At 40.8% G+C, this 24,986-nt stretch overlaps 1 protein-coding gene across 5 annotated transcripts in view; it reads right to left on the bottom strand.

Moving 5' to 3' along the window:
- The window catches only part of LOC117884840 (sodium channel protein type 2 subunit alpha), a 127,614-nt gene that overhangs the window by 34,333 nt on the left and 68,295 nt on the right, over positions 1 to 24,986 (bottom strand). For all 5 annotated transcript variants that reach the window (XM_034785698.1, XM_034785700.1, XM_034785702.1 and 2 more), the window contains exons 17-19: positions 23,883 to 24,362; positions 1,716 to 1,836; positions 1,168 to 1,322 (exon numbers count right to left, since the gene is read on the bottom strand). In XM_034785698.1, coding sequence (XP_034641589.1) covers positions 1,168 to 1,322; positions 1,716 to 1,836; positions 23,883 to 24,362 — 756 coding nt within the window. The remainder of the gene's footprint in view (positions 1 to 1,167; positions 1,323 to 1,715; positions 1,837 to 23,882; positions 24,363 to 24,986) is intronic.

The following is a 24,986-nucleotide window of genomic DNA, read 5'->3' as shown; positions in this document are numbered from 1 at the left end:
GGCGTGGGCAGAGTGGGCGGTGGGGAAGGAGGTCTCTGTGGAGAAGTGGGGGATGTTTAGGGGTCGAGGATTTGGCACAGCCTTGCGTCACTGGTGCACACTGATCTCTGGAGCTGTTAGTTAGAGCCCTGCAAATCCGCGTATATCCGCTTTATATCCGCGGAGATCTGCATCAGCAAATAGCAGATAGCCACAGAGAATTTTTGTGGATCGGAGTGCAGGTACACATTTTGTATCCGTGAAAGTCTCTACCTATTATCACATTCAGCCAAGATGAAGATGATCCAGAAAGCTCACTCCAGTAGAGCTCTTTGAATCTCAAACTCCTTTTCCTCTTCCCCTAGATAATAATAACCTGTTGACATTGGGATCTGAACTCTGCTAGCTACTACTATGTGTCAACATAGTTGCTGCAAGCAGGATCTAGTCCTGACTATTGTGAACAGGGATTTTCTGATAATCATACCAATGAAACCACGCTACAGAGATTAACTAACAAAGCAGTCTTCAGCATGGTTTTATAACAGCTCTCAGGCAAAACTCTGTCTGCACTTGTCAGGGAACCTGTGCAACAAACTTGCCAATAATACATGCATTTAAGCACAATTGTAGCTAGTACAGTATATTCATACTTAGTATGGAGCATTAACTACTGAAGCGTTTATGCAATACACCTGCTTTCATTCCAGCCTGGAAACTAAACATTTGAATTAATCACTTCTGCACCTGAGACCTTCATATGATATTTCAACCTGCTGATGGTGCACTCCTGGGTCAGTTGTAGTTCATTTATATATTACAAAAGTACAAGGAAACTAACAATTCATATTCTATTTCTGTTTAAGGAAAATAAAGAAAAAAGTTATTAACATATAAAGAGTAAGTGAAGATATTTTGGTGCGTGGTTCATATAATTAGGTTCCTATTTCAATATACAACTGATATTCAGTTCTCCATTCTTGTTGCATTTATAGCCATCAAGAACTTCTATATATACTACTTTAAATGCCAAATGTTTCTTGAGACAACTTCTGTGGAGATATGATGACATTTCTGAATTGGGAATTTTTCAGTGGAAGAAAAACTATGTTAAAGATATCTATACGATTAACCACAGTTCTAAACACAATGTTAACATATATCTCAGTTGTTTCACATTACAATTACCAGAGCACCACTGCTGAGGAGAATCATGAAGACAATGAAGGTCTCAAACCAGTTGTGTTCAACTATCTTGTAGCAGGTTTTCCTAAGATTCCACCATATTTTTCCTTTCCGATCTTCTATGCTGACTTGACAGCACTTGAACTTCCGTACACAGCCTGGCAAATGTGATATTAAGTTGTGAGATATGGAAATAAGGTAACAATGTATTCTGAAGCATTAATTAACTGATATCCATTTGACTAACTCTAGAGTTATTCTAAGGGAAGTCTGTAAACAAGTGTCCCCCTGAATTCTTCAGCACATTAGTCTCACCTTTTGCAGGAAAAATAAGATTCGTATAACACATTTTTATGATACCTATTAGGCACCATTGGAACCTGCAGAGCTGTATGCCTGCTGCAACACCTCTGAAGGGGATACTAATGCAAAAGGAAACTGGGAACATGATCAATACCCCCTCTTGAGGTTGCTAGTACTGTTGGTGGCACTAGTGGGGAGTAGTTTGTGGAAGCAAAACACTCCACTAGACAACAATTTGCATCACTCACCTTCTGTAAAACAGGCTTCTGGTTCAAGAGCTTCTTCGGGTTCTATCTCTGGCTGTTCTCCTTCTTGAGGAAGTCCAATATCAACTGTACTACCTTCAGATGAGCTGGATGCATTTAGCTTCTGTAAATTAAAGCCCACATAACTGTTTTTTAATCAATACGTTTATTTTAAACAGTAAATTAATATTTGTAATGCATAACAAAATACCCTGCAGGTATTTCAGTGCTCTAAGTTAAAAGCATATTACATATGTAATGACAAATTGCTTTACTACAGGCAAGGTCACAAGATTAGAATGACATTTTTTTCCTTGTGAAAATATCTTCATACAGGGAGTCACCAGAATAATTTGGCTATTGTCTGCACCACATATGAGAATTTTGAAATGAAATTTCAATATGGTTAAACTTAGGTGCCCTGTGTACATTGTGTTATTAGGTTATACCAATCATGTTACTGTATTGTAGATTACACCTATGAGTCTCAGACTCAGGCTCCCGAGTCACAAGTGGCTTTTTAATGCGTCTCTTGCAGCTCTTTGCAGCACATGATACAATAACACTCTGTGATTTAATTATTAACCAGTCTACGTTATTAACCAAACAGAATGTTTTTACTATGTTATTAACCAATTGTAGTTGATAAAATAATAATACTCGGTCAGTCATTTTGCTGTGAGAATAATATACATATATAAACTAAATATTTCCCCTGTCAACTGTTTAAATATGAATATATAGTACTATAGTAAATGAAACAATGAATTCACACTACTGTGGCTCTTTTGAATAATTTGATCAGTAATTTGGCTCCGGAACCACTGAGGTCTGAGTATCACTGGATTATACTGTGGATAGCATATCATTTTTCCAACATTATGACCAAACCAATAGAAAGATGCATAACAGTATTTTCATGTCTAATGTAGATGACAATCTATCAAATCTGTCAAATCTAAAAGTTGATATTTAAACTTTTTCATCTCATTGACATGAAAACATATAACCAGTTGCTTATAAGTATTTTTAAAGTTTCTAGATTTTCAGAAAGAACAGCAGATTAATTTTAGAGCAATAGCCATTATTTTGCATTCTCTTTTGCCAATGCACTTATATAGTCTATTGTGCATTTTGAAACTACTTGTTACTCTGGTATAGTACACATACATGTCCAGTTAATACATAAGTAAGCAGAGATATTCATACTTTTAGGATAGCTGAAATGAAATCAAATACTTTTCAGAAAAAATTGTAATACAAGAATATTGCATCAATGAACCAAAATGGGAAGTTTGAGTGTACAGCCTATCTGCAGGACTGGGCCTTTGTTAGTTGATGAGCTGCAAACTAAAAAAATAAAAAAATAAAAAAAATTGCAGGAACCTTCAAACTACTTAGCAGAGAGTCTAGTTTCCATGATTAAATGCTACAAAATAAAATATTGCAAAATCTTATAGGACACTGACTGTATTGTGGGGACTGTGTTGTACTATGATCTCTGTGGAAATTGTAATAATGATTACGGATTCAAATATTCAGGAATTTTAAGTTCAGTGGTGCAGTAGCATTTTCAGGTATTGTTGCAGGAAAGGGGGATGCAGACAACCCTTCACTCAGAAAAATGTAAAGGTAAATGTGTAAGTGCTGTAACGCATCCTGGGCAGATATATCAGTCAGAAATGGTCCAGTATATATGATACAGTGGATGGTCCTAGAGCCTGCCTAGTAGGTGCTTTGCCCTGACTGTGGGGGGAAGTGACCATTTGGAACAGGTCTGTAGAATTTGGGAAGCTAATAAAAATTTTGTGAGCTGTTTAGGGTCAGGATGGAAATAAATTAGTGGTATTTGAAATGTCTGGTACTAAACTGGACAAGGATATTGAAATCTGCAACACTAAAAAATATCACTTTTTTTTTCTTACAATTTTCAAATTATACAAAGAGGTGTAATGTCAGTTTGTCTTATTTTTATCTAAACCTGTTCCCTTGTGAGTTCCCAAAGGAAGACTTACTTTATTCTTAGGGATATATGGATAAATTTTCTCCTATAAATTTGGGATCTTTTCTCTTTCTACGGGTCTTTCTTCTATTTCCAAACCCTACAGATAGCTTAGTATCTCAAAGAAGTGAACAGAGTCTTTTCACATGCACAATATGAACATACCCTATAGGATATAAAAAATTACTTAGCTGATTTTCACTCATCTAAACTTGCCGAGTCATAATGGAAGACACAATTTTCTTCTCAGTATCAAAAATACACAAGGTTAACTGCTGCTCCAGCTCACTTGAGTAGTACAAAAATAGCTGGATGAGGATAATCTCTGAATTCCCCTCCTTGTCACCTCTAGTAGTGCTGACTTTTTCAGGAGTTCTCTGTCCGCCAGTCTTAATGCTTAGGCCTGGTCTACACTAGGCGTTTATGTCGAAGTTAGCGCCGTTACATCGAATTAACCCTGCACCCGTCCACACCGCGAAGGTATTTAGTTCGACATAGAGGTCTCTTTAATTCGACTTCTGTACTCCTCCCCGACGAGGGGAGTAGCGCTAAATTCGACATGGCCATGTCGAATTAGGCTAGGTGTGGATGGAAATCGACGCTAATAGCTCCAGGAGCTATCCCACAGTGCACCACTCTGTTGACGCTCTGGACAGCAGTAAGAGCTCGGATGTTCTGAACTGCCACACAGGAAAAGCCCCGGGAAAATTTGAATTTGAATTCCTTTTCCTGTCTGGCCAGTTTGAATCTCATTTCCTGTCTGGACATCGTGGCGAGCTCAGCAGCACTGGCAACGATGCAGAGCTCTCCAGCACTGATGGCAGTGCAATCTCAGAATAGAAAGAGGGCCCCAGCATGGACTGATCGGGAAGTCTTGGATCTCATCGCTGTGTGGGGCGATGAGTCCGTGCTTTCCGAGCTGCGATCCAAAAGACGGAATGCAAAGATCTATGAGAAGATCTCTAAAGACATGGCAGAGAGAGGATACAGCCGGGATGTAACGCAGTGCCGCGTGAAAATCAAGGAGCTGAGGCAAGGCTACCAGAAGACCAAAGAGGCAAACGGACGCTCCGGATCCCATCCCCAGACATCCCGTTTCTACGAGGCACTGCATTCCATCCTCGGTGCGGCCGCCACCACTACCCCACCACTGACTGTGGACTCTGAGGATGGGATAGTGTCCACGGCCGGATCCTCGGACATGTTAGCAGACGGGGAAGATGAGGAAGGAGATGAGGAGGACGAGGCAGTCGACAGCGCTCACAACGCTGATTTCCCCGACAGCCAGGATCTCTTCATCACCCTTACAGAGATCCCCTACCAACCCTCCCCAGCCGTTACCCCGGACACAGAATCTGGTGAAGGATCATCCAGTAAGTGTTGTAAACATCTAAACATTTATTTGTAACAGAACATGAATATTAACAATTTAAAAAATGGGTTTCTCATGATTAGTTTGATTAACTTTACGGTTCAGTCATGGGCAGTGCAACTATTGAAAAAAAATCTAGCAATGTCCGGTTTTGCATGATTGTCCTGCCCAAGCCGCTCTACTGTTTAGTCCCTGCTACTGCAGCTACAGTAAGATGCGGTCTATATGTCCGGGGATGGAGCAGAAATCCTCCCGGGACATCTCAAGGAAGCTCTCCTGCAGGTAATTTGAAATCCGCTGCATTAGGTTCTTGGGGAGAGCGGCCTTATTGGGTCCTCCGTAGTAGGACACGTTGCCGCGCCACGAGACTAGCAAGTACTCCGGAATCATTGCTTGGCACAGCATGGCGGCATACGGCCCTGGTCTTTGGAGGCTTTCCCGGAGCATTCTCTGTCTGTCGCTCTCAGAGATCCTCATGAGGGTGATGTCGCTCATGATGACCTGCTTTGAATGAGGTAGGGGAATGTTAGTGTTGGGACTGCTTTACCGTTCCTTTACAGAACTGTAACCGCTGGTTTGCAGCCACGCGGTGGAGGCGGGAGAGGGGCAGCCGAAAGGGATCGTTCCCGGGGACAGCCGCGAGGGTGTGGCACAGGAGCAGACTTCCTGCTTGCCAGATTGCTGGCAGCAGGGACCGACATTGATTTCAATGTGAAATGAGGCCATTGCTAATATTAAAGTTTTAAGCTGCCACGAATCTACGGCTTACCATGTCTGCGTGCAAGAGCAATTCCGTTGTCCTGACACGGTTCTCAAATGTGCTCTGCAAAACCCCAGACACTGAATGCGAAGGCCGAGAATTCGACCTTGTGCTGAGTGCGCATGTGATAGGTGCTGTGCATGGTCCTGTTCACAGAGAAAGACTATGTTCTTTGTTCACAACTACATTTATCTTTCTGAGGAATTCACTCCCTTTTTCCCATTCCCACAGCCCCATCTGCGACTGTCTCACAACCTAGCCTGTCATCACACTCCCAGAGGCTAGGGAGGATTAGGCATAAGAAGAAGAGGACACGGGAGGACATGTTCTCAGAGCTTATAGCCTGCTCCAGAGCCCAGGCAGCACAGCAGACCCAGTGGCGGGAGAACTTGACCCGAATGCACCAAGCCAACATGGATCGGGAGGAGAGGTGGCGTCAGGAAGACCAGCAGGCGACTCAAACCCTGCTTGGACTACTGAGGGAGCAAACGGACACGCTCCGGCGCCTTGTGGATGTTCTGCAGGAACGGAGGCAGGAGGACAGAGCCCTGCTGCAGTCCATCTCTAACCGCCCTCCCCCGCCACCAAGTCCCATACTCCCCTCACCCAAAGTGCACAGAAGGAGAGGCGGCAGAGTCCCTGCTAACTCTCACTCCACCCCTGCAGAGAGCTCGAGCAGCAGAAGGCTCTCATTCCCCAAAGTTTGACAAGTTCTTTCCTTCCCGCCTGACACAAGCCCCCGTCCAAGTTTCACTTCCCAGTTCCATGTGTAGTTGATAATAAAAAATATGTTTCTGTTAACTACTGTTTCCATCATGTTCTTTTGGAGGAGGGGGGGAAAGGGGGTTGGTAATTGGACAGGACAGTCACCTTTGGCAGGGTACATAGTCGGGGGCAGGCACAGCAGCAGGGCACATACATAGTGCAGTGATGCAGTGACTACTTACCCTGGTTAGTCTGGGAGGTTGTTTTCATGTTATGTGGTGGGGGGTGGGTTGCTCTGTGACTTTGTGGCAGGGGAGGGCAGTTAGAGATCTTAAGCGGCGGTCCTTAGGCAGGATCACAGAGCCACACAGCAGGGGATCTGTAACCGTCCTCCCCCTGCCACAAAGTCACATAGACCCCCCATACACACAGTCCCTATCAGGAGGGGTGACAGGCTCCGTTGAAACAACCATCCCACCGCAGCGGAGCCTGTCAGTCCTTGAGTTTAGAAGCTGCATTCGCGCGACTACACTACACCCGCTCCGCACCACAGTCTGCGTCCCAGTTTTAAAAAATTCCCGCGAAAACAGTATTAAAGAAAACGGTGTGCTTTAACAAAGTAGAACTATTTTTATTTTGAAACGTGTGTTGGAAGTGGGGTGAAGGGGGTATGTAACTGGATAGGATAGTCAACATGAACTGGGTAAAGAAACGGGGGCAGGTTCGGCTTCTCTGTACACAAACTTTAAAGTCACAGGTTACCCTGCTCACTCAGGAACTTTGCTTTCAAAGCCTCCCGGATGCACAGCGCTTCCCGCTGGTCTCTTCTAATCGCCCGGCTGTCTGGCTGTGAGTAATCAGCAGCCAGGCTATTTTCCTCAACCTCCCACCCCGCCATAAAGGTCTCCCCCTTGCTCTCACAGAGATTGTGGAGCACACAGCAAGCTGCTATAACAATGGGGATATTGGTTTCGCTGAGATCACAGCGAGTCAGCAAGCTTCTCCATCTCCCCTTGAGACGTCCAAAAGCACACTCCACCACCATTCTGCACCTGCTCAGCCGGTAGTTGAAGAGTTCTTTTTCAGTGTCCAGGGCACCTGTATAGGGCTTCATGAGCCAGGGCATTAGCGGGTAGGCTGGGTCCCCGAGGATGACTATAGGCATCTCCACATCCCCAACAGTTATTTTGTGGTCCGGGAAGTAAATACCTTGCTGCAGCCGTCTAAACAGACCAGAGTTCCTGAAAACACGAGCATCATGAACCTTGCCCGGCCATCCCACGTAGATGTTGGTAAAACGTCCCCTGTGGTCCACCAGTGCTTGCAGCACCATGGAAAAGTAGCCCTTTCTGTTAATGTACTGGCTGGCCTGGTGTTCCGGTGCCAGGATAGGGATGTGAGTTCCATCTATGGCCCCACCGCAGTTTGGGAATCCCATCGCTGCGAAGCCATCTATGATCGCCTCCAAGTTTCCCAGGGTCACTACCTTTGGCAGCAGTACATCAACGATTGCCTTGGCTACTTGCATCACAACAACCCCCACGGTAGATTTGCCCACCCCAAACTGGTTCGCGACTGACCGGTAGCTGTCTGGCGTTGCAAGCTTCCAGAGGGCTATGGCCACTCGCTTCTGGACAGTCAGGGCTGCTCGCATCCGGGTGTCATTGCGCTTCAGGGCAGGGGACAGCAACTCACAAAGTTCAAGGAAAGTTCCCTTCCGCATGCGGAAGTTTCGCAGCCACTGTGATTCATCCCAGACCTGCAGCACTATGCGGTCCCACCACTCAGTGCTTGTTTCCCGTGCCCAGAATCGCCGTTTCACAGCATCAACATGACCCATTGCCACCGTGATGTCCTCGGCGCTGGGTCCCCTGCTTTCTGAGAGGTCTGTGCTACTCTCAGACTTCAGGCCATCACCGCGTTGACGTAGCCTCCTCGCCTGACTTTTCTGCATCTGCCTCAGGGCAACCTGTATGATAAGCTGCGAGGCGTTGAGAGCGGCCACAACTGCAGCGATGGTTGCAGCGGGCTCCATGCTCACAGTGCTGTGGCGTCCGCGCTGTCAATGACTGGAAAAGTGCGCGAAATGATTTCCCACCGGCGCTTTCAGGGAGGGAGGGAGGGCGGGAGTGATGGACGGATGACGACAGTTACCCAAAAGCACCCTGGCCCCTTTTTTTTTTACCCAGAAGGCATTTGCGGCTCCACCCAGAATTCCAATGGGCGGCGGGGACTCCGGGAACTGTGGGATAGCTGCCCTCAGTGCACCGCTTCCAATGTCGACGCTTTCCCCGTTAGTGTGGACTCACAAAGTCGAATTACTGTCCTTAGTGTGGACACACACGTTCGACTTTGCAATATCGATTCCAAAAATTCGATTTAAGTAAAATCGAACTACTCTCGTAGTGTAGACAAGGCCTTAGCAAATAATATATGGAAAGGTTTACAGTGATGAGGACTTGACATGGACTTAACTTCTTTGATTTCCATGACCTATACCAGCCTTATGGACAAGGTCCTGCAAGTTTGAAAAATTATTTCAGAGTGTATTGTGCATGGTATTTCAATGGAATATGGGTGCCTAACTCCTTTAGGCTTCTTTGAAAATCCAAGCCTACGTATATAAGGTTAAATTCTGGTCTCCTGTCCATCTATGACCTTCTCAGGGGAGTCAGTGGGAGTCCTATACACAGATATGAGGTCAGAAATCACCCAGTGTGTTCTTTATGAAGATACGTACATCAAATTTGCTGTAAATATATATTGTGCAACACAAAAAGTAACATAATTATATTAATTCAATTAGTATTCTAGTGTAATATATGCAAAATTACAGAAATGCATTTCTCACACAGCAGTTTAGCTATTGTGAAATGCTGCCTCTATAATATTAAAACTGATGAGTAAAGGACCAGATTCTGTATTTCTCAAGTAAGAGCCATAGAGTTTGGCTTACTGTGAATACCAATTATCAGTTTCAGGAAAAGTCATAAATAAGATAAATGTCAAAGTATATTCCAAGTAAATAAATTCATACCACAGCATAAAAATTACTTCTTAATAATACAATAAATAAATAACTTTAAAATCAAGGAAAATACTCTCTTTGTATACTATGGAATTACATTAAGATTTTACTTGCATCATTCCAGCCTGGGCAGCATTTATATCAAAAATGCTGCAGCAATAGCAGAGCAAACAAAAATTATGAATTGGTTAAAAAAATAAATCAAAGTTTGAAAAATCTATTGTTCGTTTTTGTAAAAGGAGAATAAAGAGCTTAGAAACTCATCCATTATGAAATGTGTTAATTCAGCAGGAGGTCATTGCAAGAGTGAATAATAAGTTCTTATCACTGAAGTTACATGAGATTTATTCGTAAATATTTTAAAGACCGATAACTCAAAATGGAAGATTAGGGATAACCGGGATGAGAAGAGAACAAAATGATCAAGCAGAAACACAATATAGTATGGCAATTAATTATCAGGAAAATTAGCAATCAGTCTTTATTAATGTAGGGTAAGAATTTGAATTTTATGGATGGTAAATTGGGTCTTACTAGTCTCTTCTCACAGAAAATCTGGTATGCGTCTTGTAAAGAGCTGTAATTACATTCACATGAGTTAAGGTAGGCAGATTTACAGTCTGCTTACCAAAATAACGAACAGCATCAATGGCAGTTGATATTTGAAACAAAACAAAAATATTTTAAACTGTCTTGTCCTACTGAGAGTTCTGTTACTCTTCCACTCTTGATGTCACAGAAAATATATTTCCTTAGTATGCTGTTCCTGTGTGTCTCAGACAAGATTACTCTATCGACAAGTATATTAAAACAATTACTCAACTGAAACTTACAATGAGTCGCTATTATCTGCAGAAGGGAAATTTTAACACTGATATGTTCAAACGAAAAAAATATGTGAGAGGAAAATTCTAAATATTGTAAAGATTGCTCAACCACTCTATATCTCTGTGTTTTTTCCATATTGAGTTTTAATTGTGGCATTCTATATGGATGTTAATAAAACTAAGCATACATTAGAAAGTTGTTTATGAGGCAACATCTGTAGTAATTAAGATGTCAAACCATACAACTAAATTCAATAGGCCAAGAAAAGTTCAACATTCTTAAAAAAAGCAGTCATTAAAATGGCTCTATAAAAATGGGATGGTTTAAAATACCATAACACAAATAGCAGCTTTCAGTAACAGCCATTTTGCAGGTAGACAACTAAATCCTATTCTAGCATGAGGCAGATGACACAGGGGTGGGGAAGAATGTTGCATTACTCTGTCTGCATCCAGCACAACACCCTGGCACAAGTCAGGCCACTACCACACACTAACATGTGGTTTAATATGTGGCCACATTTTGGTATTAGCCTGGTTACTGCAGATGACAGCATACATGCAAGCCAGGTTGGGAGCTAGACACCTGTCCCCTAACTTGTAGACTATGCTTTTTTAGGAACAGAGTGTACCCGCCCACTTATTACCTAGGCATATCTCCAAGGCACCCGATAGCTTCTTTCTCTGCACACCAGTATTCCAAAGAACTACATTTAGTCCACATTTTATACTGGACAGCATATATGCTGCCCTCTGTGATGCAATGCATCTCTAGATACAAACAAATTAATTATCAAAGACAAATTTTACTTTTGTTAACATACCTTTGGATATGTTAACAAGCCCTTTCTGATTCTTACCAAATACTGAATTTCTATGTTTGAGAAAGTATGTAATCACTCAGGTTACAATACTCATCTCAGTTAACTGTTAGGATATATCTACATTGTAGCTGGGAGCATGCTTCCCAGCCCAGGTAAACAGATTCGTACTAGCTCTGCTTGAGCTAGCACACTAAAAAATGGCAGTGTGGACACTGCAGCATCAGCATCAGAGCTGAGACCCATAGGTCAGGCGGGCTTGGACCTGAGCAGCTAGTCTGAGCCACCACCAGTGCCACAACTATCACAATGCTCTTTTTAGCATGCTAGCTTGAGCGGAACGCACGTGAGTCTGTTTTGCCGAAAGGGGAGAAATGCACCCTGCTGCAGTGGAGACGTGCCCTATGACACTATGTTCAAAAGTCAGGCTGCTAGACTGGAAGTTAGAAAGAGAATTTTCCCCCCAGATAGCATACTAAGGAAATTATTCTGATTCAGTGGTGTCTACTTTGACTTATGATATATATACCCTCCCTCCTACTTTTCACATAATATAGGAAAGATACAAAAATACGTACATACTTTTTAAAGAGTCATTATCCTGATCACCACACATAGGTATCTTTAAAATTTCACATTTACCAGTAACACCTTAAGTCATATTTCAATTAGCAATATGATAAAAGAGGAATAGCTCTTAGTTTAGCTTTTAAAATAGAAATGAAAAGTTGAAAGCAGTCTGGCCACCAGGGAAGGACTACAAAATGTAGCAAGAGAATTTGTCAAGAGGTTTTAGATATGATTTCTTTTTTGAACTTCACATACGCCTCTTGGATTTATATAATTTTGCTTCACCTATATCCAGGCCCCTTTGAACTTTTAGCTTTTATTATTTATTTATTTATTTTTAAAATGTTAAACTGAGAGTAATAAACAGCTCTGAGTTTTACTTTTTAAAATAAATGTCAGAAATTTCACAATTGGCCAGTATGCCGGTGAACAGCTGCTGAAATCAGGGTGAAAGGGACTGAGGAACCAAAGAGTAGAACAAGAGGGAGTAAGTAGAAAGATGGTGCAGGCAGAGACCCTGTTTTTTTTAAATAAACAGTTTTTTTCCAAATACCTGTAGAAAAATATTTAAAATAACAGAAACAACAGTTTCCTCATTTCTCACTCAACTTAAGAGTTGCATGGATACCAACAGGTAAAAGAGATGATCTGTGATGAAAATGGTGATGTTATATCCAAATTGATACAAATACCATAAAAACAATTAATGAGAATTCTTGTGATAAAACCACTGCTATGCTTTGCTGCTATTCATAATCCATTTGATCTGCCTGTTTGTGAACATTTGGGCAACCACCAGACATGAACAGCAGTTCAAATACCTACAAAACCATTCACATTGGAAGTACTCTAAAGGCTTCTTTAAAAAACTCTGTTTAATTCGCACAAACCAACACGAATGTTCATGGATAATTCTCTAACAGAGAAAGGGGTTCCTGTTTATCAAGTTTAGATAATCTAATTTGGAGAAGAAACAATATCCTGTGATTAATTGACTTCTCACATGGTGTGGAGTTACAAAATACTAATATTCTGTGACAAATCTGTGAACAATCCATAGGGTTGAATTTTTTCACACAAAATATTTATTAAACAATTATAATGAATAATTATAAAATCACAGACTGTTGCCAGATAAGTTATTCACCACACAAATTTCACCACCTCTAATGCAGTCAATGTTCACTCATTTTCACTCAGCTGATTTATAGTGTGTTTTGTACTGTTCCAGATTGACTACAGCATCATATTGCTTCATGACATAATAAATAGCATGTTAATGTTGAGTGGGTGAGATGGAGGACAGAAGAAAAGAGGACAGCCCTTGGTTCAAAATCAATAATACCTTGCTGATTAGAATTTTCATTTTACTTGTGACTTAAAAGATGAAAATATGTTCAGGTTCCTCACAACACGCAGTTTTATCACTTTTAGATTTTTTTTGCCAATTTTTAGGATGGGTGTCTTCCATGTATAAATTAAGGGCTCCACGATGATCAAAATGGGTTAGATTTTGCTCTCAGATAGCTCTCTGCAATCCCAGACTTTGATATGGGTGTGTGTATAATTGAGTACAGAACTGGTTTCCAAATGTTTGATTGGCAGAATATCAGTTTTGTGTAAGCTATTTTACCAGATGATGGTAACATACTTTGATTATGTAAATTAAATTAAAATTTATGCTATATGGTGCTTCTGTTACTGCATGATATAGTCCATAATAATTAAATTGCCTATACAAGATTTAGAGAACAACAAATATTTCTGAAGGTAAAAAATATAAACAAACAATTACCCACAAGTGGATGGTTATTTGAATCTGCAAATTACCTTAATTAAAAACTAAAATAGGATAGTATGAGAAAATTCCAAAAGCTTTCTATTATCAATACTCCATACCAATACTCCTGGGCTTATTAAAAAGATTCCTTTTTATGTTTATGAGAAACAATATTCTAATTGGTCCCTCTTATACCTTAGCTACTTCAAAACTAAGTCCCAAAACTTTGTCATCGAAGCTGGAAAAGTTACATAGCATGCACTTCAAAAATGTGTTAGAATATCATTAAAGAATATCATTAAAAAGTTCATAGATAAGTCAGGATCTGATTCATAAAAATACTGGGGGTGCCAATCTTGCCTGACCATGCGGTGATGTCACATGACTCAGCAAAGCGCAGTTTTGAATGTTTCTACTATATTGCAATGGATGGGCAAGAAACATAGCTGAGTAGCATGCAGGCCAGTCAATATCCATTAAAAAGTGATCATATATATTTAGAACTTGTTTAGGTAACCTGTGTAAAATTGGTGATACGTTGCTTGGCCTGGTTAAAAAAGAACCAGAGCTGCATTCTTGATTGATCCAGCTTGATTTTATGCCTGTGAGAAGTAAGAATTGTAGGAAATGAAGTTCAAGATACCAAGTATCTCTGCTTTTCTGCTCTGGAAACTCTTATACATATTGACTGATTAAAGACTTCAAACATTTATTTTAAGTACATTCAGAGTAATATAATAAAATGTAAGAGTGTAAAATAATAAATGCTTTTTAGATCTCTGAATCCTGAGTAAAATAAAAAATACATTATAACATGATTACAATAGCTCTAGAAGATTCCTCCATTTGTAATAAGAATTTTAAAAATATCAGATGAATATTTTTGATAAGATTATTAGCCTGAAACTTACACTTTGGTGGGAAATCTAATGGATCACTATTTCTATAGCATCCATTGCCATATTGTCTAAAATCTGAATGAAACAATTCCTTTTGTATTCATTGGGTGCTGGATTGAGCCAGAGCACCAACATGTTATGTGATAGTAAATTGGGGCCCAATTCTGTAAACCGCCATTGATGTGAGTACTTCTTACTCATACTAGTAGGCCCATATATGCTAATTGCCCTATTTGCTTGGGAAAGGGATGAGCACAATCTGTGGCTAAATAACAGAGTAAAAGAGGCAGTTAAAGACAAAAGACTCCTTTTAAAATTGGAAGCCAAATCCTACTGAGGAAAATAGAAAGTAGCATAAACTATGGCAAGTCAAGTGTAAAAGTATAATCTGGCAGGCCAAGAACAAATTAGAAGAGCAACTAGTAATAGACACAAAAACTAACATCAAAAACTTTTTAAGTACATCAGAAACAGGAAGACTACCAAACAATCAGTGGGGCCACTGGATGATTGAGGTGCTAAAGGAGTACTCAGAGAAGATAAGGCCATTGCAGAGAAGCTAAATGAATTCTTTGCACCAGTCTCCACTGCAGAGAATGTAAGGGAGACTCCTACATCTGAGCCATTCTTTTTAGGTGACAAATCTGGGAAACTGTCCCAGATTGAGGTGTAAGTAGAGAAGGTTTTGGAACAAATTAATAAATTAAACAATAATAAGTAACCAGGACCAGATGACATTCACCCAAGAGTTCCGAAAGAACTCAAATGTGAAATTGCAGAACTACTAACTGCGGTATTTAACCTATTGCTTAAATCAGCTTCTATACCAGATGACTAGTGGGATGCCAATTTTTTTTTAAAAGGTTCCAGAGGTGCTCCTGGCAACTACAGGCCAGTAAGCTTAACTTGAATACCAGGCAAATTAGTTGAAACCATAGTAAAGAACAGAATTATCAGACACATAGATGAACATGATATGCTGGGGAAGAGTCAACACAGCTTTTGCAAAGAGAAATCATGCCTCGCTAATCTACTGAAATTTTCTGAGGAGGTCAACAAACATGTGGACAGGGTGATCCAGTGGATGTAGTATATTTGGACTTTCATAAAGCCTTTGACAAGGTCCCTCACCAAAATCTTTTAAACAAAATAGGCAGTCATGGGATAAGAAGGAAGGTCTTCTCATGGATCAGTAACTGATGAAAAGATGGCAAACAAAGGATAGGAATAAATGGACAGTTTTCACAGTGGAGAGATGTAAATAGCAGGATCCCCCACAGATCTGTACTAGAACCAATGCTTTTCAACATATTTATAAATGATCTGGAATATTGGTAAACAGTGAAGTGGCAAAGTTTGCAGATGATAAAAAATTACTCAAGATAGTTAGGTCCAAAGCAGACTTCAAAGAGTTAGAAAGGAATCTGACAAAACTGGGTGACTGGGAAATTCAGTGTTGATAAATGGAAAGTAATGCACATTGGAAAACATAATCCCAACTATAGATATAAGATGATGGGGTCTAATTTAGCTGTTACCATGGAAGAAAGAGTTCTTGGAGTCATTGTAAATCAGGGGTCGGCAACGTTCGGCATGCGGCTCACCAGGGTAAGCACCCTAGCGGGCCAGACCAGTTTATTTACCTGCTGACGCGGCAGGTTCGGCCGATCGCGGCCCCCATTGGCCACAGTTCGCCATCCTGGGCCAATGGGGGCGGTGAGAAGCGGCGCGGGCAAGGGATGAGCTGGCCGCAGCTTCCCGCCACCCCCAGTGGCCTGGGATGGCAAACCACGGCCAGTGGGGGCCGCGATCGGCCAAACCTGCCGCGTCAGCAGGTAAATAAACTGGCCCGGCCCGCCAGGGTGCTTACCCTGGCGAGCCGCATGCTGAACGTTGTCGACCCCTGTTGTAAATTGTTCTCTGAAAACATCTACTTAATGTGGAGCAGCAGCCAAAAAAGGGAACAGAATGTTAGGAACCATTAGGAAAGGGATAGATAATAAAACAGAAAATATAATGCCACTGCATGCAGTTCTGGTTGCCCCATCTAAAAAATGGCATATCAGCTCTCTGCCTACACACACGCACGCACATTGGCCGGCTATCTTGTGGCTTATTAAACACACAGTAAAGCCTTCGGGAAAGAGGATACATGGCCCAAAACAGGGAGTTTTAAGGGCTCTACATCATGGCTTCATGATGCATTACAATTTCTACATACAGTGTGGCTGTGACCAGTAACTTAGGCTAGGTCTACACTACCCGCCTGAATCGGTGGGTAGAAATCGACCTCTCGGGGATCGATTTATCACGTCCCGTTGGGACGCGACAATCGATCCCCGAATCGGCGCTCTTACTCCACCAGCGGAGGTGGGAGTAAGCGCCGTCGACAGAAAGCCGCAGAAGTCGATTTTGCCACCGTCCTCACAGCAGGGTAAGTTGGCTGCGATACGTCGAATTCAGCTACGCTATTCACGTAGCTGAATTTGCGTATCTTAAATCGACTCCCCCCTGTAGTGTAGATGTACCCTTAACTGTAAAACAGCAGGAGTGAAATCTTGGCCCCACTGAAATCAATGCAGAGTTTTCCCATCAACTTGGAGCCAGGATACCACACCAGCCATTTTGTTTTGCAAAGCCATTTAGGGGAAAATAAAAAAAAATAAAAATAAAAAGGGGGGGGGAGGTTGACATGAAAATAGAGGGAATATATTGAACAAAGATGTCATTTTTTAGTTACTTTTCTGACCAGAAATTCATCTTAAATGTCTCCCTCTATTAAGAATATTCTTTCATGACAGGGCTCAATATTGGTCATTTAGCAGAAATATCCTCATTCTTCCCTATAATAGAGTTCACAGTAGAGCAGAATCATTCAGAGAGGAGCATGAATTAGATTTCATTGGACAATTCTTTTCTATCCAAATTGACTGGCAGGGACTGCCACAGTATTAGCAACAGTCCTCCCTCTGATGAGAACTGAAAGCATCATTTCTCTAATGTTACCATTCCTACCTGCATGGCAGTATGACGTGTTCCACTGGGAAAGTCTCTGAACAATTATATTTGCAACACTATGTCCTTTGCAAAATATCATAAAGAAGTCTGATATATACCTTAGAACCACATTAATCTAATGAACCATCAACAGTTTTGAAATTTTCAATCAGGGTTGATTTCTAGGCTAGCAGTTTGACACCTGGAAACTGACTTTATCTTGCAACAGAAAACTAAAGTTTACTACTAAGTAGGAAAATTGTCAGACACATGGAAGAACATAAATTGTTGGGCAAAAGTCAACATGGTTTCTCTAAGGGAAATTATGTCTTACTAATCTATTAGAGTTCTTTGAAGGGGTCAACAAACATGTGGACAAGGGGGATCCAGTTTACATAGTGTACTTAGATTTCCAGAAAGCCTTTGACAAGATCCCTCATCAAAGGCTCTTATGTAAATTAAGTTGTCGTGGGATAAGAGGTAAGATCCTTTCATGGATTGAGAACTGGTTAAAAGACAGGGAACAAAAGGTAGGAATAAATGGTAAATTTTCAGAATGGAGAGGGGTAACTAGTGATGTTCCCCAAAGGTCAGTCCTAGGACCAATCCTATTCAACTTATTCATAAAGGATCTGGAGAAAGGGGTAAACGGTGAGGTGGCAAAGTTTGCAGTCAATACTAAACTGCTCAAGATAGTTAAGATCAAATCAGACTGTGAAGAACTTCAAAAAGATCTCACAAAACAAAGTGATTGGGCAACAAAATGGCAAATGAAATTTAATGTGGATAAATGTAAAGTTATGCACATTGGAAAAAATAATCCCAACTATACATACAATATGATGGGGGCTAATTTAGCTACAACTAATCAGGAAAGAGATCTTGGAGTCATCGTGAATAGTTCTCTGAAGCATCCACGCAGTGTGCAGTGGCAGTCAAAAAAGCAAACAGGATGTTAGGAATCATTAAAAAACGGATAGAGAATAAGACCGAGAATATCTTATTGCCCTTATATAAATCCATGGTAGGCCCACATCTTGAATACTGCATGCAGATGTGGTCTCCTCATCTCAAAAAAAGATATACTGGCATTAGAAAAGATTCAGAGACGGGCAACTAAAATGATTAGGGGTTTGGAACGGGTCCCATATGAGGAGAGATTAAAGAGGCTAGGACTTTTCAGCTTGGAAAAGAGGAGACTAAGGGGGGATATGATAGAGGTATATAAAATCATGAGTGATGTGGAGAAAGTGAATAAAGAAATGTTATTTACTTGTTCCCATAATATAAGAACTAGGGGCCACCAAATGAAATTAATGGGCAGCAGGCTTAAAACAAATAAAAGGAAGTTCTTCACACAGCGCACAGTCAACCTGTGGAACTCCTTGCCTGAGGAGGTTGTGAAGGCTAGGACTATAACAGGGTTTAAAAGAGAACTAGATAAATTCATGGCGATTAAGTCCATTAATGGCTATTAGCCAGGATGGGTAAGGAATGGTGTCCCTAGCCTCTATTTGTCAGAGGGTGGAGATGGATGGCAGGAGAGAGATCACTTGATCATTACCTGTTAGGTTCACTCCCTCTGGGGCACCTGGCATTGGCCACTGTCGGTAGACAGGATACTGGGCTGGATGGACCTTTGGTCTGACACAGTATGGCCATTCTTATATTCTTAAAATGCTAGTGGGAAACTTGTGTCCCTTTGTAAACAAAGTAGAAACGTTTAACAATATTTCAGCATAACAATTTTAACCACAATAAAGTAATAAAAATATTTACAGAACTACTCCCTAGATTAATTTTTTATAACCTATAACCTTAAAATTGCAGTCTAATCTAATTATAAGTTCCAAATTACTTTCAGCAACGTGTCTGCAGACTATAAGAGCATTAATCCTTTTTATTAAAATCTCAAGCATGTAGCAGATTTTAGTATCTGAGTTACTCAGAGAAATTCATATCTAATGTCAGTGGGCCCAACTCTATTGATTGTAACAGAGTTGCACCCATTTACATGGGTAAGAATTCTGTTAATTGTTTTCAAAGATTAGTGTTGTTCCCCCAAAAATGTCAGAGAAGAGATTTATGAAACATCCAAGTTATGTCCAAATAGATACTTACTGCCCTCTAAATAGAAATGTCATAGAAAACAACACAAACCCTGAAGAATGAGGATGAAAGGAAAAGGCTTGCAAAATATAATTAAGAATAATTTACACATTTATAATTCTTTTCATCTGAGGATCTTAAGGTGCTTAGCAATCATTAGTAAATAATACCCAATAATACTCCTGTGAAATAGGAAATATTATACCCATCCTACAGATGGAAAAGCTGGAGAGAGTCTGAATGACCTACCCAGGGATATAGAATGACTCAGTGAAAGAGCTGGGAATAGAACCTAGAACCCCTGCTTACCAACTGTCCCATGATTTGATCCCTAGAGAATGATCCCTCCAGGAATAATATCAAAATTAAGTATTACTGTAGCTATATTAGTTCCAGGATAGAAAGACAAGGTGGGTGAGGGTAATATCTTTTATTGGTTCAACTTCTGTTGGTGAAAGAGACAAGCTTTCAAGCTACACACAGCTCTTCCAAAGAAGTTGGTCCAATAAAAGATATTCCCTCATTCACCCTGTCTCACAAAAGTTTAACACGACTTTAAGATAAGGACATAGAACTTCATTATCCCTAGGAAATGGAATTAACCGTCCGAACTTGTAGTTCACTAACCTTCCAGAAGCAATAATATCAATGACTGAGAACAACTATCTTGAAGGAGAGCTAATACACAGGACATTTCTGCAGAGGCTTACTGTTTGCTAAATACCAGATTAAGGAAACACCTAGAGGCTGGAGATTTTAAATGAGGAAAATTATCTACTAAATAATTCATGAACACAGAGCAATTTTTTTCCTTACAGGATGAAGCTGAAATGCCTAACAGTTTTAGTCTGAGAGGAGAAAGACGGTTTAATAAGACTTATATACCCAAGAAGAATAAAGAGAGGAGACCATGTACAATTTAAGTGATTAATGAATCCACCAGGGAAACTTTTTACTACTGCATCTTGCCAAGAATCTCTATTACTTTAAAATGTAAAAGAAAATCTTATGAGTGGATGCCTTTCTTAGTTTAACCAAAACCCATTAGATGTGATTAAAGGGAACACATGACTTCCAAAGGAACAACAAATGGTCTAGATGAAAAGACAAAAAGGCATTGTGGTGATGTTAATGTAATACTTGTGGATGTATTTGAAGGTTATTAATGGGCTGGGATGAAGCTGTCTATAGGAGCTGTCAATAGAGACAAGCCCACGAAAGGGATGTTAGGATCTTTGCCCTGTCTTATCTTATGTACAGCCCTTGTTATTAAGGGCTTGATCCTGCAAGGTGCTGAGCACTCTGGTGCCAATCCAGCAAATCACTTAAACAAGTGCTTTAACTTTGTGCTTAAAGATGAGTCAGAGCCTGAAAGCTCAGTGCCTGGCAGGCTCAAGCCCTAGAGGAATAAAGGAAAAGCATATATAAATCTAATCCCAGACAGGATTTCTCAAGAGAAGATAGATGTTAATGCCTGTTTATTTAAGTTTAATTCATATTGTAGGAAAAGATCCAGAAAGGAAGATTAAAAAAAGAGAATCTGGTGGGAGCGTGAGGGATCTCAGAGTCCTGTGCTTGGGAATCCACCCTGGGGACAAAGGACAGACTAGAAAAGCAAAAGTGGATGCCTGAGACATGTCTCAACAAGTACTTTCAGCAAGAAGCATGAACAGTGCAAGGCAAAAGGAAAGCCCCTCCATTAATATGTGGACCCCCATCTGGTATTTACACAAAATTACTTGGATTTGGGTGGGAGCTCAGAATAAGAAGTGGAGAGAGAGAAAGAGAGGTTTTATAAATGTACCACTGAGTACAATGTCTTGGTCTTAGTAGGACTAGTCACCATCTCAGAGTATTGATGTTCACAGAATTTTTCTTTATCATCATTCATACAATAGTATCTACCACCTAATGCATCACTGACAATTATAGTCAATGCACACAAATATGGTACAATACAATGGTAGTATTTTGATGTCCCATTTAATTCCTCATATAGAAAGTTCTATGTGTTTTACACAAATTCATAAATTTAGCCTGACAACACCACTGTAATTTATATAATTATTATTCCTATTTTACAGATGAAGAAACAGAGACAGACAGATTAAGTGACTTCATCAGGATAACACAGAAAGTTTGTAAGGAACAAAACCCATGTCTTCTGACCCTCATCATGAGTTTGAACCATACATGGATCCTTTCTCCCCAAAATATGGATATCATCTATAGGTGTGTATAATCTTATTTCGGGGAAAATGTCTGGAAACACGGTGTAGTGAGTCGGTGTGGCTCCCCTCCTGTCCAGAAGAGGGAGCCNTCAGCCCCCGCAGTCAAGGGCCTGAGCTTTAACTGTGGTTGCTCCGACTCTGCACTAAAAAGCCGGAGTTCCGGGACTAACTGACTGCTTGTTCCCACAGTAGTGAGTCGGTGTGGCTCCCCTCCTGTCCGGAAGGGTCGAGCCCCGGCTAGGACCTACTACACACGGAAAAACAGAAGGCTCAAGGAGCAGGATTATACCAAGAAACTACATGATTTAGGTAGAGGGGGAGAAAGAACCTGTGTCACTGCTGTTATCTGACCATTACTGATTCTCTCAGTATTAGAAAGACTTTGATAAGCTTGGTAGTAAACTTGGCTGATCCTCTGGTAGCAGTGAAAGCTTGGAAATAGATCATCATGGAATGATGCACCAACCAAACCTCTTAGAAGGTGCTTGAGGGGGAATGTTTCTTCTTCTTCTTTAGTGCAGATTAAAATGGAATAGAATAGTTCAGCAGATATATGTCCTATACTTGACACTTAGGAAATGTAGGACGCCTAGAGGGATAATAATAAACCTTACAATGTCAGAGGTCTATTAAACCACTTTTCCTGTTCTGCTTTATATTGAGTCATAATTTCAACAATAAACTACAAATTAAGCACTCTTCTTAACAATTTTTAAACAAAAATATATTTGTAAAATGTGACAGTAAAGGAACTTCTCTAGAGAAACTGGAAAAAGTGGTTCCAGATTTGACGCAGCCAGTGGGAAAAAGGAACTCAGGGTGAGCTATTAAATATTACACATACCCTCAGACTCAGGCATGAGAGGCTCATCCATGGACACTTGTGTCTTAAATTTTAATCTGTGGCAGGGAAAGTTATTGGATTCAAATGCCTCAACATTTGCAGGATGGGCAGCTGTGTGAATTTGATTGATGTTGGGATAAAAAGCTCCCAGACTTTGTTACTGTGGCGCAGTAGGGAGCGGGGCGGATTGACCTGGGAATGTCGTCCAGTTTTACTGGGACTGTTTGCGTTGGGGATAGGAGAACAGGGGATGACTTTATTTGAGAGATGATACCTGAGCCTGTAACCTGAGCCAGAAGGGGGGTGGGGCCAGGTGACACCTTTGCCCAGGAAACTGGACAAAGGCGAGAGGAGGAGCCGGGGGGAGGGGAGTGAGTCAGCTGGAGGGGGTTTCAGTTTTGGGCTGGCTGGGAAGACGCAGGGAACCCCAGGTCTGGGGTCTAAGCTCCTTGCCCCCCCAGAGGGACCTGGCTGAGGGATCCTGGTTGTACCTACAGGCCCTGCTTGGGACTGTGTTCCTGTCGTCTAATAAACCTTCTGGCTGTCTGAGAGTCACGGTGAATCGCAGGAAGTGAGGGTGTAGGGCCCTGACTCCCCCACACTCTGTGACAGTTACCTCTAGGTCACTGGTTTAGATCTAGCCCTAACTGGTGGTTGTTACCATCTGATGGCACTTCAGTGGTGTCGATGATCATAGTACAGAATCCAAGTGCTATATTCTGAAAAAAAGCCATAGACATCATGGGCACTCTTTTTGACAGCCTCAAAGAGGTCAAACACTGAACAGGAATGGAGACTGTTATTTCCATAAGCAGACCCTCCAGAATCCAGTTGAAATACTAAGGCACTGGTGGGGCAAGTGTGGGGAAATTTGCATGACTGCTTCTCATTCTATGGTGGTTCTATGCATAAACTGAGGACTTTGATTTCCTGGGCTAGAAAATTGGCACCTTTTGCAATTATTGAATTGTCTTGATAAAATAAAAATGAAAAATATAAATTAATCTTAATTTTCAAAAAGTGTCAAAAGTGTCTCTATTGTCACAATAAACAAAATAGAATATTCTACTTCTTTCACATTTGAAACTTACAACCTTCCATCAAGTTTCGTATCTACTATTACAAGGTTGTATATGGTACTATAAAGGAATCAAATTTAGATAAATCAATGCTAAAATGGAAAATAAAACCACAACTCATCTTGATAAATATAAAATAGACCTACCTCTTTGCTTTCCTCTAGATCTGACTCGCTGCTAAACTCTTCTGTATTTAAATTTTCAAAATCAGATTCCCCAACAGCAATTGGTACTGTCACAGTGAGGCTTGGATTGTTTATGAATGACATGTAATCACTTTCATCGACGACATATTTTTCCACGCTGCTGCCTACGCCACTGGTAGTTCCATTCCTATCCTTAAGATAGTTAAGGTCTTTACCTATTTCTATGACAGTATGGTTGGAAATACAGCTGTCTTTTTTGTTGTTTAGATCTTCAAGAGGCTTGATTTCATCTAAAGCTTTCTGTTTTCTAACAAAGGCTTTTTGGATGAATTCATGTGCTTTTCTTTTCACATAATCTATTCCCTTCTGAATCCTTGCCACTGCAATTTGGAGATTGTTCATTTCATTATCATCATCTGTAGCCGCAAGGTTGTCTGAACTAAATGAGCTCAGCAGTAAGGCCAGAAAGAGGTTGAGTACCTAAAAGACAGTAAGTAGAAAACATAGCTGATGTCTTATTTTTTAAGTGATGACAGTAATTACTTTATGGCATGTTTAATGACATAATTTTTACTTCACAATTAGCGGTAATATCAAACTATCTGAAGGCCATTCTTCCTAGTCTATTCCTGCTGTATTGTACTATTTCTTGCCAACAGCATTTCAGGTTGCAAATCCCCAAAAAATGCACTTGGCTAGATGACAATTAAGAAAACCCATGTCCCAGAAGTTGAGCCCCACTCTGTATGAACTCTTTGCACAATAGTGTGCATGGGACAGGTGAAGGCATATGTAGAGAGGCTGCGAGAGGGTGGCAGTAGACCCACTCTCTGCCCTGAAGAGGGGCTATAAAGGACTCACAGAGGCTACTCCAGCCATTAGGACACAGTTGTGCAGTCATTCTGCAGCATGGGGATGAGATAATTTCTTCCTCCCCTCCCGCACCATACATCTACCCAGCTTCTTAGGATGGATACTTAACAAACCGTTGACCTTTACTATTTAAATAAATATGACAATCAGAAAAATAATATTCAATAAATGCTACAGAAATAAATACTCATACAATGTAATATATTGTGTTGAGTGTTCTAAGCCTAAAGA

The sequence above is a fragment of the Trachemys scripta genome, chromosome 11, assembly GCF_013100865.1.
Source record: "Trachemys scripta elegans isolate TJP31775 chromosome 11, CAS_Tse_1.0, whole genome shotgun sequence".
Lineage (NCBI taxonomy): Eukaryota > Metazoa > Chordata > Testudines > Emydidae > Trachemys > Trachemys scripta.
Note: the sequence above shows the minus strand (reverse complement) of the source record. Positions and strands in the feature narration are given on the sequence as shown.